The sequence below is a fragment of the Rhea pennata genome, chromosome 1 (assembly GCF_028389875.1).
Source record: "Rhea pennata isolate bPtePen1 chromosome 1, bPtePen1.pri, whole genome shotgun sequence".
Classification (NCBI taxonomy): domain Eukaryota; kingdom Metazoa; phylum Chordata; class Aves; order Rheiformes; family Rheidae; genus Rhea; species Rhea pennata.
In genome coordinates, this window is record NC_084663.1 from 83,308,072 (window position 1) to 83,323,554 (window position 15,483).

At 40.2% G+C, this 15,483-nt stretch overlaps 1 protein-coding gene across 1 annotated transcript; it reads right to left on the bottom strand.

Annotated features, from left to right (window-relative positions):
* Positions 1-5,117: 5,117 nt before the first annotated feature.
* FGF6 (fibroblast growth factor 6) lies at positions 5,118-8,701 on the bottom strand. The gene is made up of 3 exons (XM_062570921.1): positions 8,362-8,701; positions 7,372-7,475; positions 5,118-5,294 (listed from the first exon to the last, which is right to left on the bottom strand). The coding sequence occupies exons 1-3, from the start codon at positions 8,699-8,701 to the stop codon at positions 5,118-5,120; spliced, it is 621 nt and encodes a 206-aa protein (XP_062426905.1).
* Between the last annotated feature and the right edge of the window lie 6,782 nt (positions 8,702-15,483).

The window sequence follows — 15,483 nt, forward strand, 5'->3', positions numbered from 1 at the left end:
AGCCAGGCTAAACCAAGATTTTCTTGGCTCTGGACAGCAATGTGAGGTTTAGTCACCAGCTTTTCTCTCAATGTTTCCCAGAGATGATTCAGCCCCTGCACCAAGGAGGCAGCAGAGGAGCTGTCAATGTCCCTGCGGGCACTTTGGTGTGTCTGGCCCCCTTCACCTTTCAAAAGGCAAACTGTGAAACAGGGAGCAGAAACTAATCCATTTCTGAAAGTGTTTTTAGAGGTTGTCACATGCGACCTTTCCTTAACCCCTGCAGATATACCCCTTACTACATCAAATATGCTTCTGTTTTGCTAGAGATGGACTGGTTTGCAGCAGTTTACATTAGCTGCAGGTTGTCTGGTTGTTTCTAGTCACTGTACGTGGGCCATGTGCCTTGTATGTAATATGTAATATTTCATGTATTATATGCAACAATTTATGACTTTTTTAGACAAAGGGAGTTATTACAAGGGAGCAGCCAAAATGCAAATGTAGAGAGAGGTATTTGGCCACAGTGCTGATACTCTTACCTTTCTGAAAAGGGCTGCCAGCAATCAGAGCCTTGAAGACATGTCTACTCTGAAGTATCATGCTGGCCATTGGTTAAACAGTGCACTGGAGCTGGAAAGCAGATTCCCAGCTATTGTTTTTTAATATCTGACTTCATGTCCCACGACTGAGAGAAGTCTGTGATCGTTTAGCTAACTAAAGGACTCATTTCATGGCAGGATGGGAGTGTAGAGAGGGAAAGCAACACGTACCAACTCACTGAAATGTAGCAGGGTTTCCAAAGTACCCAACTTTGAGGCATAGTGAGGAGAATATCTTCACAGATGGATGTAGAAAGTTGCCCTCCCAAGTCAGTTACAAGGAAGAAGAAAAAGCCATTTATAAAAAGTTTTCCTTATTTAATTAAGTAGTGGATGTGCATAGGAAATGATACATTGGAAAGATTAACAACAGGAGAGCAGCACTGGAACCTCCTCAGGTAAAAATGCACTGGAATGTGACTTGGTGAATATGACAGCTCATCTTTAATCAGATTAAAGTTTTCCTTCTTTTCTGTGAAACTTCCAATTTCTCCACAACACATGACTCTCTCTTGACTTCCCAGGGAAGAAGTCTGAAGGACTTCTATCAGCTTCTCTGGTTCAAGAGCTGAATAAAAACTGTATTTTTTTCTGAATACAGCAGCACTGAAGCAAGCAAAAAAAAAACATTATTAATAGAGATTGGGAGTCAACACACTATCGAAAGATGTATAAAAGTTTATTTAATTAATACATTAAACTATTGTGCACAGCACGTATATAAAAATAAAAGCAATTTCACAAACAAGTGATTGGACAGTTTTGTGTTTCTCACAAATTTACCATCTCAATTGTGAGTTCATACTGAGTCAGAATATGAGGTATAGTTTAGTTACAAGAAAATAATGTGAACTTTGGCACCATTTTATGTGCAAAATAAAGTCTTGGAACTGAAATAGCTAATGAGGTATACAAAAGTTACTCTTCAAGTGTATGCATCTCTGCATGTTTGAGGATTATTTAAGAGACTGATTCCATTCCGATAAAGACTGATTTCTAATGAAAGTGGATTAGATCTTAAATTGTGGGATTTGCCTATGAAGAAAGAATTCTTGTAAATTGGTATCAATTCCATCAAAGAATCCCTCATGCAAAATATGAGGAACATAGGTCAGTATGGGGCATTCGTCACAATGCTTTCAAAGCTTGTAGACCACTTCAGGATAGTGTGTTAATGCACACTAAGATGAGATATGCTTTGAAAGGGCCCTCCAACAGAACTATCTACAATAGGTTTCCTTATTTAACCCTGTGTTGGGATACTCCTTTACTTTCATGAGTGGATCTTTATATAGGCATAGAGCTATTCTTTTGAATAAGATTTTGCTTAAGAGCTTACAATATTGTACCCATAGTTCTTTTTGCCACTTCCATATGATGCACATGTAATTTACGAAGGGGAAAGTAATTTTTATTTTCTGAACCAGCTCAGCAATTTTATTCTGAGCTGTTTAAAGTGACAGATGATCCTCCTTCTTCCATGCAAGTGATAAAGGAATGAGGAGGAGGTAGAAATTAGCTGATCAAGCATGAGGCAGAACAAAATTGGGCCAGCTCTCTGGCAAACTGTGTAACTTCTACAACACTACCACAGCTTCTGCTGTTGTGAGCTGCCCACAGATGAATAGGTTATTTGCATATCCACAGCAATGTGTGAACACATGCCTTAAATTCTTTCATGAAGGTAGCCATGCGTTTACTTAAGAACCTCCATCAAAGTGTATAATCAATATAAAACCTGACAATGCTTCAGTACTCCACTAGTTGTGCTGGAGGAGTTTCCTGCTGACATTATCACTCCTGACAATGGCATCATCCACTGTCACTTCTGACAATGGTGTCATTCACTCTCTTATTAAATAGGTCTCCTGGCACTACAGGACCTTTTCTGGATTTCAGTGTTGTCTGGCATTATCTTAACATGTAATATGAAAAAAAAAACATTGATGTGAAGAGTAACTTAGCAGAGTGAATGGCAGGGCTTTCCAAATGCCCACCAAAACTGCATTCAGGGGTCTGCAGTTCTTTACAAGTTCAGTCCAATAGACTACATCAAATCAGACTTCTTGTGACCTGGTGTGTTTTTGTGTGTTTTTTTTTGTGTGTGTGTGTGTGTGTGTGTTTTGTGCTGTCAACCAGCATTTGCAAAACGAAGTTAGTGAGTCTGATTCTCATTTTTTATGTTGGCAGTAACATAGTTTATGAGTACTGGCAAGAATAAATTATTCCAGTCCACTTTGGTTCATCCTAAGAGAGAGCAGGGTTCATCCTAAGCTAATGACACTTGTGTAAACTGTAATCAGAACAAATTTCTTCTTAACCATAATTTCGTCTATGCTTATGTACTCTTCTATCCTTCTTCATATCTCATTTCAAAGACAATTAGGAATATAACATAAGACTACACATTACCAGCTAATGCATTTCAGCACAGCTCTGGTCCGCCTGTCTACATTGCTAGGGAATTTAGGTAAATGTAATTGTCTGATAACTTCTGAACTTTTCTCTGACTTACTCTCCCTGCTCAAAACATCCTTTGTTTTCTCTTAAAATGCAATTCTTTCTGAAGCAAACAGCTGCACAGATAAAATGTACCAATTTGGCTTCTCCCTCCATGCTACAGGACCAGAAAACTAAGAATTACTCTTTTCCTTTGCCATACCCAAAGTGCCCAGTTCACATACAGTAAGCAGTACTCCATTCTTTCTTCTCTTTGTTTTCACAGTGATCACTACTTACATTTGAGCAAAATAAATTCGAGTATAAATCACACAAAAGTAGTTGGAAAACTGCACCTTGTTTATAAAACAATTGTCTTGATGATTATTCAGAAAGTGTGGCTGTAGATACATCCGTGTATGTACACTCCTTGGGACAAATCTTAGGCATCTATAAGGAGATACAGTCTTTCTAGGCTAGTTTACCCCAGCTGAGGAGCTGGCTCTGACAGCATTTGTCATGCATGTCAGAAGGCTCAGGTTCGTTACAAATAGACATCCCCTGCAAATAGAATGGCATGTCAAGGCTGGACACAGGCACACTTCCTCTGGACAGGGGAGATTATCTTGCACTCAGATGTTCACTTCTGCAGCAGCATGGCCCATATATGCTGAAAATGCTCATGCTCTGACATTGCATTGAATCTAGTTTCAAATTTAGGAGCACACCATCAGTGCAGGAATCCCAAGGCTTCTGGTAACTGACATTTATAGCGACTATTGAATTATGGCCTCCTAAAATATTCTTCCAAAGGCACAGAGAATGTAGCTTCACTGATGATCTGGAGGAAGGTTACCAAAATAGCAAGGCAAAGGAGTTGTGCCATTTGTGTGGCTTTTGGGAGAGATCTAGGAAATATTACACGCAGCATGCCGTGTTTCCTTGGAACTGTTCCTTTGCAAGTGATAGAAATTGGGACTATAATATAAATTCTTCTACACCAACCCACAGAAGGCATGCTTATATAGCCTCCTTCTGCCTCTCCTACCTCATTAAGTTATGATAGAGAAGAAACAAATATACTTAAAGCAGTAAATAGAAGAAGTATTCAAAACAGAGAAGCTTTCTAAAATAATCCTTTGCTGAAACCTTCATGAATTCCATGCATTTTACAGATTGCATCCTGCAGACCAGTTCTAGTTCTCAGAGGTTAATAAGGATCAGCTGAATTAAATATATTGCCTTTAGCTATTTATATTCTTTTATGTGTGTCTGTATATAAAGGCACCTGGGCATTTAGAGACTAGGATGACTGATGCATTTAAAATATGTATCTACATAGGTACACACTCACACATCCTGTGTGTGCATATATGTATATACGTGTATATATATATAAATATATATATATACAACTCCATGTGAGGAAACTCTGCAGAATCCTGCCTGAGCTAGAGGGGCTCTGGGAGAAGGACACTTTTCCATGTGGAAGTGGTGGTGGAAGTGACATGCTAGTGATCAATATAAACCAAAGCCTTTAGGAGACAAGGTATAAGTAAGTCTGTGTGAGTAGCACAGCAGGTGTGGACTGATATTCAGCTGGGGTGAACTGCTCGACACTCTGCTAAGGTAGTCATTTGAAGATTTGGCCCATGACATGGGCCCATTTGGCCCTCTCTATGAAGGGTTATGTCTGAGGTAATTAATATTAATTAATAAATGATCAATGATTGATTATGCAATTATCCACAGCTATTCGACATCTTTTGAATACATTTTTCCCTTTGCACTCCATCTTGCATTTTTATCAGTTCAGCACCAAAGAAGGCACATAGCCATATAAAATTTGTACTGAGTAGAAGAGAAGCAGCACAGTATTGCATATGCTGTGATGGATCTAGTACAAATATTCTTACCCACATATACATACATAATATATATTTATGTATGTGTATACACACACACTCACACACACACACACACACTCACACACACTCATATATCAATGAACAGTATAAATACTTTACCTGGGAGATTATTCCCATGTGCAAAATGGAACAATTTTTTCCTGGGGTTTATCGTTTGTTTTGCTCATGTTCATATTCTGGGCAAAAAGTGGGTCACTGTCATGGCAGGAGAAACCTTACTTCCTTTCTTCACTCGCCCATGTTTGCTGAGTGCTATGTAAGAGCCACAGTAAGCATTTGACTCATACGCATTGTAGTTATTGGGCAGCAAGGTTTCCTTGAATTTGCATTCATCTTGAAAAACAGCCTGCAGAATAGGGAGAGGGGAAAAAAGAACAAATCAGGTACAATAAATATTCAGGAAAACCCAGGTGACTTTTCTTACTAATATTTTTACAGAAGAAGAACTTGCTTTAGGGTATAACAAGTGATGCCATAGTGTCTGTGTTCAACAATAGATCTCCTTCCTCAGTGCTAATTTGGTGTCAGCTTAACTCAGATGCCACCTGTCCAGCTAATGGACTGTGCACTTCCTGTTACAGAGCAAGTTAATTCATCATGAATCAGGTATTTCTCTATTCTCTTTGAAAGTAATGATTTATGTCAGCATCATGCCCTTTTGCCCAAATGACACAGATGTATTTCACATCTCTCCTCTGCAAGACAGTCCTGTAATTTAGAAAAGAATTATATGCTTGCCATCTAAAACCTTTGGTTCTCTTACAAACAACATTCAGGGAGAACTACCTCCTCAAATAACACTTCTGAACAAGAATAACACCTCGTATTAGTATTATATCTTTCTTTTATTTAACCATTAGTGAAATATTTTATTTGATTGTCAGAGAGATATGCAGCAGGTTCTAAGCCAGGAAAACAGTCATATTTTTGTGTGTGTCACATCACTTAAACTCATGGAGAGGGAGCTAACTGGGAGAGTATGTGCAAGGGCAAACAGGAGACAGACATAAAGTGCTGATGAAAAGGGCTGCTCTAATTGCATTAAAAGGGAAATCAGAGTTATTCCGTGACATCAGAGGCCTGGCATATGCATGCCACCAGAGCTATTGTATTTGGACATCTTTGTAGTGCACCCATTCAATGTTTATGAGAGTTTAACTTAGGATATTGGGACATTAGGACATAATGCAAGGGAAAATGAGCATCTATTACAGCTTTTTAAAATGTCTTTAAAAACAAGGAAGACTGAACTGAAACTGAAAAAAATGTCAAAGGGAAAGGACCAGATCTCACATTTCTTTAGAAAGACCAAGTCAGGTAAAGCATTTAGGCCTGTAGCACTTTTTAGGTGCTTGAAATTAGGTAAAGATGAAAGCAGAGAGTCTCCTAGACTGGAGCCTTAAAGTGTCCTATTTTTATCATTTGTGTGAGTAGGAATCAGTAATGGTTACAGGTCCTTCACAACATTTGATATTCTCTTAAGACGCTGAAATGCTTTGCTGCCATTACAGCTGTTTCAAAAGAAATTATGTAGTTATTTCTTGACAAAAAAGATTAATGTAGTCAGTTCCATTCATTATTTTGAGATAGACTGTTTTTGCTTACTGCCAGAGCCAGCCCCCTTCGAACATGCTTCCGAACAACTGCTGTTTTTTACTGAATGTCAAGACAAGAAGCATTGCTCAGGACTCAGAGATTAAACTGTATTCAGGCAGCCTAGCTAGCACTTTCAAGAAGAGGATGATGATGATGATGTTTCAGTATTGTATTGCTTGGATACTGTTGTTAATAGCTATTACTGTTTTTTCACTCTTTGGGACCTGGCTCTTAAAATACTTCCCTGTGCGTATGGGGATACTGTAGGGCACACTTCTTATCTATTCCTCACGATGCACTTGTTTTTGGTAGGAGGAGGCATGTGATCGTGATTTTATTAAGGGAAGCTAGCACAGATAGCTCTAACTGCACCTCTCCCACATGCATGTGCACGTGCACACATACACAGACTGTTTGCCTTTTAGAGCTCTGTTTTTTACAGAGCATATCTCTTCCCTTCACATATAATACAATGTTGGTATCAACAAAATGCAGCCTTACGAGAGTGTATTTGCAGCAGTGAGCCCTCTGAAGATGAGAAAATCCATTTAATTAACCTGAACTATTTGTAGACTATATCCACGTTCCAAGGATGCTCCCAGTACCATCTTCTTGGAAAGCTTTACAATAAGAGACCTCTAACGGCTGTGTCACTTGCTACACTGAATAGCACCGATGACAGTAGGTTGGGCAGGCTCACTGTAATTGAAGAGCTATTTTGTCTGCTTGAAATCAGAGATTTTCAGGAGAGGAAAAGAAAAAAAAAATACTCAGGACCTTTGTAACCTTTGTTAGAGCCTTGAAAAATTATTTGCACTTGTACTCACCGTTCCATACAGCTTTCCTTTATTGTTCATTGCGATGAAGAGAGCACTTTTCACACCAAACAGGCTAACAACACCTCTCTCTACGGTGGATATTTCAAAGAGACCTAAAAGGGCAAGAAGTTAAATGTCAGCGTTATCACAGAATTTACAGCTAATCAAAGGCATTTCACATATAATTGATTTAAAACCCTAGTGAACATATCATGTTTTATTTATTAGAATTCTCTCTCAAGTCCAGAATAATAGAAGTACACAGAGAAGATTTTATTTTTTCCTACATGCCATAGAATTTTAGAATAACTTCTCTGGAATCATTTTCACATAGTGCAGATCCTTTTTCTCTCAGATCTGTCAAATACTACTAGGTTCTCTAGTAGGGAAATAATTTCTCTCTGGCATGTTATGATTACAGTGTGTTTGTTACTGAGCAATAAAGAAGCATACCTTGCATTTTGAAGTCCCCTATGTTATCTTAGCTGCAAAAGATTTTATGAACTACCCTCTACAGGAAATTCAAAACCATAGGGCTAATGCTTTGCTTTTAATCTTACAGAATAGCACCTTCAGAACAAGCAAACCTGGAATAGCAAGCCCCTTTGGTTATGGAGTGTCCCCCAAGTACTAATAAAAATCATTCTTTGGCACTGAGAGCTCAGTGAGACCTCCAGAATTCCAAAGGCAAACAATAAGGCAAGGGCTGTAGTAAATGCAAATGCAGCAGAAAGTTTACAACCTGGTTTATCTTTTCTCATCTGTGCAGTAAAAGCAGAGTAAAAATAAATTGGTATCTAAATTTGTCCAAGCATTTGTGACATGTTTCACCCTGGAGGGTTCTAAAGCTTATTGATCCTGGAGACTTCTAAAAAGGCAACAGATGTAGCAGAGATTAATAATATCAAGTAATAACATTTGCATTCTATGAAGGGTAATTACTAGAGTTCACAGCAATTTAGTGACATCTATTCTATTTCATTTCTGGAAGCAACTCACTGTATTGGTTTTCATTGTGAACTCCGCTTATCCTTCCATCTGGGAGGATCTGAAGGTGAAACCCGATGCCCACGTTGCAGTAAAGCCTTCGCTGCCTCTTGATTCCTAGCAAATAGTCACTTTCCCAGTTCACATCTGACTTCTCCCCTGACTTCCCAGCAATGGACCTGGACAACAGAGACTGCCATCCTCTTTCCAGCAATGTGCCATTGGTTCTGCTTATAACTGGATATGTTGAAGCAATCCCAGCTAGAAAACCCAGGAGAAAGAAAGCAGGCAATGTCCGGTGAATGCTGGCTTCGCAAGACATAGTGATGAGAAGTCTTTGTGCAGTGACCATCCAGTTCACCTCCTGGGCACGTGGTCAGAATTAATGGCCCTAAAAATACCGCCCTTCTTGTTTTCCTCCCTTCAGCATGGTGGCAGAAGCTTATTTTTGGAAAGCAGATAGAGATTGCTGACATGAAACTAAAGCCTGAGAGCAGTTGGGTTGGAAGCAGAGACAGGCCAGCAGCACTCAAACTCGTGGGGACCATGTTTTGTAGATCTTGCTTGCTGGTGGGCAGCCTTAGCTATATTTGTTTGACCCATCTTTATAGTGCAGGGGCTGTCCCACCTCATATCATCACTCTGACATCAACAGCTCACCAAAGTTAAGCTTGCCATGGCTGTAACACTAACTTGCTGTCCTCCCAGGCTGGCTGAGGTTTGATGAATGCTGTCATCCAAGACCGGCAGCAGGAGTGAGGTTTCATTGGCTGTCAAATGCAAAGGGACTAAATTGACTGGCTAGTCAGAGGTCTCACAGATGACTTCTTTATTTAGAGAGGAAGGTGTAAAAACAGTTATGGACCTCACCAGTGAGCAATGAAAACTCTGCTGATCACTTCCTTGGCAGTGTGATCACTAAGTGTATGTCAGGATAGTTCAATATTTGGGGAGAATCTGCTTTAAGTGGCTCTGGTCTTTTGAACATTTTTATAGGTGCACAACTGTATTTTTTTTAGCAAGACGAGGGCTTACGTAATGCACTAAAGAACAAGAGAAGGAAAATGACCATTCCTCCCTGCTGTTTCACTGTCTCTTTTGCTTAAGCCCCAGTGCTCACATTCTGTAATAATATATGTGCATCTTTGTTTTTCTCTCCTTCCATTTACTCAGAGTGTCCACCTCATTTCTCCTCATTTTACACTGATGCCAAACTTCTTTGGAATTTGGTAAATCTGACTTTTGTCTTAATTAGTTTTAAATGGTTATTAATACATGAAGAGGAGAAAAATGGCTGAGATTTATTCAGACATTTTTGTTAATAAGTCTGGCAGCTTTTCACAACCACTGAACTTGTATCATCTATGCCATTTGAGAAGTCTGCACATTAATAAGGAGAGTACCTGGAAGCGTAGTTGAACTGGACACAGCAGGCATGGCATACCGTTTCACACGAACAGAGATGTAATATGAGGCTTGGATGCTGCAGGCACTCCAGCAGCAGCATAGTGAGCAGAGAGGAGGCAGTAGCAGCCTTGAGGCAGGTGAGCAATTAGATTCAGTAATGTGTAAAATACTGCTTACTCTCTTGAGAGCAACTCTGCTATAAAGACTGGGAATCACTGGACCAGACCTTGGCCTGTGCCAGGCTGGCATTTCAAAGCCTCATTGTCTTTGCTGGAAGAGCACTCAGGTTATCTTTTACTCACAAAAAGAAAAACTTCAGATCCCTTTCTCTGCTGCCTTCTGCTTTATCTCATGATTATTCAACTATGTAAAGTGAGCATATAATTTTTAGTAAAGAATAATACTAGTATTTTAAACCCATTTAGCACAGCTGCAGTGTCTTTGTGAGAGGCCAGGATGAATGAGAAACAAGGCTCAGGGTCTCTGTTTTAGAAATGGAGTATTGATTTCCTCAACTGAGTCTCAAGATGTGCTCATTCCGAATCCATGTGACTTTTAGAAACAATACTTACCCTTTCAGAGCCATCACTGTCTCTAAAATATTCACTGTAATATTTACCTTTTATCTGCTTTTTTCCCCCTAGAGAATGTTTAAAGTTTAATGTTGCAGTTTGTTCATAATCAGTTTCTTTTTCCTAAGAGGAAAATCAGCGTGAAGAAGTTGATCAGTAAGCATTGCAAACCAGCACTTGGTGTTTTCACAGGGTCAGGGAGGAGAGTGCAGAACTGGCTTTTCATCACTGTCTTTCAGCCACCTGTGTGTTTTTATGTCTAGTTTGACAGACTAAAGCACAGGCTAAAACAGTTCCTCTAACTTTTTCTGGCAGATGTGCCACTGCAGATTCCCATCAAACCACTCTGATAGCTGAAAGCAGAGCAGCACTTTGTGTGTTAGCGTCCTAGTGGATCCCAGTACTCTCGGTCCTGCCTGAGCTTCTCCCTGCAGTAGAGCAGAGGCCAATGGAAGAGACTTGATTGTGCCAGCTTCAGCTGGCACATCCTGAGAGCCCCCTGAAACACTCTTGTAAGGCACTGAAGTGGGATCAGGGTCACTTAGAGCAGGGCACTGCCTCCCACCTCAGTTGCTTACTGAGTGGATGAAACTGGCAGTGCATAGTAATGGAAAGGCTGGCCAAGAGTACTTGCTTACAGAAATTAGAACTTCTCTTGCTTTTTCTGGAAACCAAAATAAATGACTAAAAACCGTGATTATAGTGGGACGTTCAGCAACCCAAAGATGGGGAATCTTGGTCCCTTGCCTATCAGAGTGCTGTACAGCTGAGAGGTGATGTGTATACTACCTAGCAATTCTGCACTGAAGCCAAAATGAGGCTGGAACCATCCTGTAATTTCATCTGTCTATGGCCAGCAAGTTGCTGAGTTTCCTATGTATTAGAAAAGAGGTCTGAAGGTCAACTGTCATGCTTCTATTTGGAGCTATAGGGCTTGGCCATGACCATATGAAAAAATAAGTACTAGATTTCCTGATTCAACTAGTAAGCCTCGTCTCCTCTTAAAGATGTTTCATTCTGATTAAACTTGTTCTATTAGCCCGTGAAGTAATTATCTCCAGAAGAGATAGTGTAATCTTTTGATTTGCTAGCAAGGACATTGTCCTGGCATAATGTGGCCAGGGAAATATGGAACGCATTGAGGGAGACAGTAATAGCATTTGGAGTTAAATAAATCCTGCAAGGTCCAATATGGTGAAAATTTATTTCATCAATCAACCTCTATTTACTTGATATCTTAAGACCCAGGATGACAGTCTTGGCCTTACCACCTAATTAAAGGAGCAGACTTTTATTATCAGTGTTTCAATATAACATTAAAATAAACCCTCTCTGAGACACAGTAGTACAGATTCATTTTCAGATGGTCGAGGAAAAGCAAAACAGCTGAGAAGGAATGTGATATAAATGCAGACCACATTTTTCAAAAACGCTTCATGGTTTAGGCTTATAACTTCCATTTTCAAATCTATTAAATGTTTCTCCCTATTTTAAAGCCTGGAAAGAGAAGTCCTTCATTCAAAAGCAAAACATCAGAAGAAAATTTTTCACCTTGCTTGTGCTGAAGAGTTAGACAGTTGGTGAAATAGAGAAGTGAAATTACCAAGTCAGAAATCTGATTGTTTTGCCACGCCAACTAATTGGCTCTGGGTAACTTGTATAATTTGTCAGCCCAAATATGAATACAGATCCCAGCTGGTGTCTTTAAGTTAATGGAATTTGTTGCAGCAAGTTGACCAGCACTTCAAGGTTTGTAACAAAAATATTAAGATTAATATAGATAAAGTACGTCTGTATGAAAGTAATAGAAAAATAAAATAGAACAAGGGTTTCAGGAATGGCCTATGGATGATAAAGAACACGACTGACAGCAACAAAACTAAGCCAGCCTATGCTGGGCCACAGCTCAGATGACTAGTCCACAGAAGACCTATGCTCTGGTAACAGGAGGGTGGCAATGAGTTTATAGCACACTGCCCTGGTTATTCCTTCTCCCTTTATCCCACAAGGGAGGCAGATTTGTAGCCACAGAGACACTCAAAATGAATAAATCAGACCAGGGACAGCAGTCTTGTCTAAGGCTCAAGGAGACTTAAGCAAGTGAGATTCTTAGGTAAAAGTATCATCTCATAATAACGATGGATTCCTCAAGTATATAAAAGGCCTGTTTGAAAACTAGCTTGTCAACATCAGTCAAGAAGAATCCAAGATATGTCGTGAAGAGTTGACAGTTGGTTTCCCTTGTCCTCATGTCATGTTGGTGCTTGTGAGTCCAAAAGAAAGAGGGTGGGTAAGTTAACAATTTAGAAAGTTGTTCAAAATAAATAACCACTTTCTCATTCCAAAACAAAGGTTGTCCTTGAGCTTTAATATGTCAATTTCCTACAGGCAGGCACAAATGATGTAACAGTTCCCCTGTAGTTTTTGGAGGGAAGAAAGAGCAAGGATCCACCCCCAGAGGAAACCAGGGAGGAGTTAGGAATACAAGGATGCTGGTTTGCTTGGAAAACAATCTTGATTTATTTCTTATTCATATTTGGTTTTTATTCATATTCCAAAGAGGATATGTCAAACACAGACATGCCAGATATGTACTTTTTTTTTTTTTTTTTTTTTTTTTTTTTTTTATGAGGACTTATCACAGAGTAACTTTGCTATGTTTGCATACAGACAGCATTATGGCAAATCTTACTCTCTACTACACAACCACAAATTCTTTCTTGAAGCAGAACTGTTCTTGATGTACCATTATGTTGTTACATAACAGAATCTTCATCTTTTATATTTATAGTTTCGTGCAAAAGATCTGTCCCAGGTTTATGCCTGTTCAAAGCTTGGCATAGAGACTCAGTGGCAGGAAGCCCTCCAGGAAAGGAAATTGTGGTTCAGCTTCTCTCCCACTCTAGGGATTGGCAGAAGAAAATAGGTCACCTAGCCTGCAGAATGGGTTGGCGCTGTGAAGGAAGGAGGCAGCCAAAGCAGCTCATGAGTGCACGGATTTCCATGAGACATGGCAAACCTCCTGACTCACAAACCAGCACTCTGCAGACCAGCCCACACTGCCTCTCTCATCACCTCCTCAGCTGTTCTCGCTCTGCAAGGACGAAGTTCGAGGACAAAATGCTGAGCTTAAAAAAAAAGAAGTGACAGCCACCAGCCTCCACAGAGATCTGTTCAGTGTTATTTACTAAAAGAGCAGAATGTCATGGAACAGGTTTAACTAGATATTAGTTTATTATGTGATTAGTTTATTATGAGATTCTTATTACAGCAGGATCAGGGACACTGTAGTAGCAGGAACACTAAGTGCCCCCATCCAGGTAGCATCATTATTAGGAAAATAAAAATAACAAACTTTATTTGTTGGTGGTGGTATGTTTTTCTTCAAGAGGCCATCTGGCCAGATACCTAGGTGATCTCTGACTCTGGAAGACAACCAGATGATTTACTGTAATTCAGTATTGAAGGTTAAAGATTGACAATTTCTGTCATCATACTAATGGCCTATGCCATGGTTAGTATGGGGGTGCTAAGAGGAAAAATGAATGCAAAAATATCTGACAAAGATGCTAAACATATGGATTGGTCGTTTTTATTCATGTATGCATTTATTTTGGTGGATAACAATTTGCTTAAAATAGTCAATTCAGCAGTGAGGCAACAAGCAACCCAGTGAAGACTGAGTTTGGGAATGACAGCTTGGCGAGGGCTATGATAAGGTGCTCTTTGTCACTGCTAAAAACCCAGCAGCTATTCATGTTCCTCTTACTTAAGCAGAAGACTAGCAGGCCTTGCAGGACTTGGGATGGAAGGTTGCATCTTCAGTATCAGAGAGGAAAAGATAAAAAACACATCTTGTTGTTGCTGAATGTTTCTATAAAATAAGATTCTCTGACTTTGTCATTGTACGTTGAGAGGCATTCCTCTCAGAGTACCTGCCAGGTAACTGCCTCTTCCTTGTTTTGTGTAGTATTAGCTCAGATGATGGCTTACTCTTGCATGTTGACACAAGCAAATTTGGCTCCAACGCTTTTGTCCCTTCACTTGTTCAATTCTCAATCTCTTGGTGTGGATCTCTCCTCATATTTGAAAGAAGGCTGAATCCCAGAGCTTTTGTGTTTTTCAAGAGTTACAAATAATAATGCGGTCATCTGAACTTTTTCCTGGTTTTGTCAAGCTTTTTCTTGCAAGATGGGTAACACTTAAGATCTGAAGCTTGGGATCCAGCTTTGGTAGTAGTTGTGAGTTGTTACTCAATTTCCATAGGGAAGATCCTGTCTTTGACATCTTTCCTCCCCTACATCCATTCCCTACTCCATTGGTTGGGGAGAAGAAGGTAGGAGGATGTTGGATTGATGTCTCCCAGACTCCTGACCACAGTTACGTCTGGGTAGGAGTGAAACTCAGACCACTTACTCCACAGGAAGTAGGGTCTGATCTTTAAGGAAGATGCAATTTGCACCCAAGATTGGCAGACATCTATAGCACACAGCTGGACTGCCTGCTGATCCTTGTGAGGTAAGCAAAGACATATCTACTTCATATGTTGTCTGTAGTCACCAGAGTTGAGGACTCTGGTTGCATAAGGCAGGTAAGTATGTAATCCTTGCTGTTGTGTTGTTCATCCCCAGGGGAAGGTTGAATGAGTTACTGAGAAGTTTGAGTCATAGCAGGGGTCAATATGCAGGGCCTCCACAGGAAGAGGAGAGAAGAGAGCAGAGTCTGGTTTGGGGGAAAGAGCCCTTAGGCCATTTGGGGTGGGAAACAGTTCTACATTCAGACACTGGTGTGAGGTTGCCTACATCTGGGCCAGTCTGGTGCACTGAGTGCAGTCAGTGGGGATCTAATACAGTCAAGGAGCCAAGTGACTGACTCAGGCAACCAGCTGGTAGGTGTCTTCTTTAGGGTGAGCTGGAGGACTGTCTGGACCACTGCCTTCACTGACAAGATCTACATGTAACAGAGCTGAGACAGAGATGCCTAAATGGAAGTATCTTACTCTGGAGCTGAATCCTCGCCCTGGTCCCAGCAGCATCTCTGGCAACGGAGCAGTGAGCAGGCTGCAGATAAAGGTGTGTGTGCTGATTACCACCAAGGCATATTGTGTGGGATCCAGTTGCAAATACAGGGAGAACGTCTGTTTGGAAATTTCTTG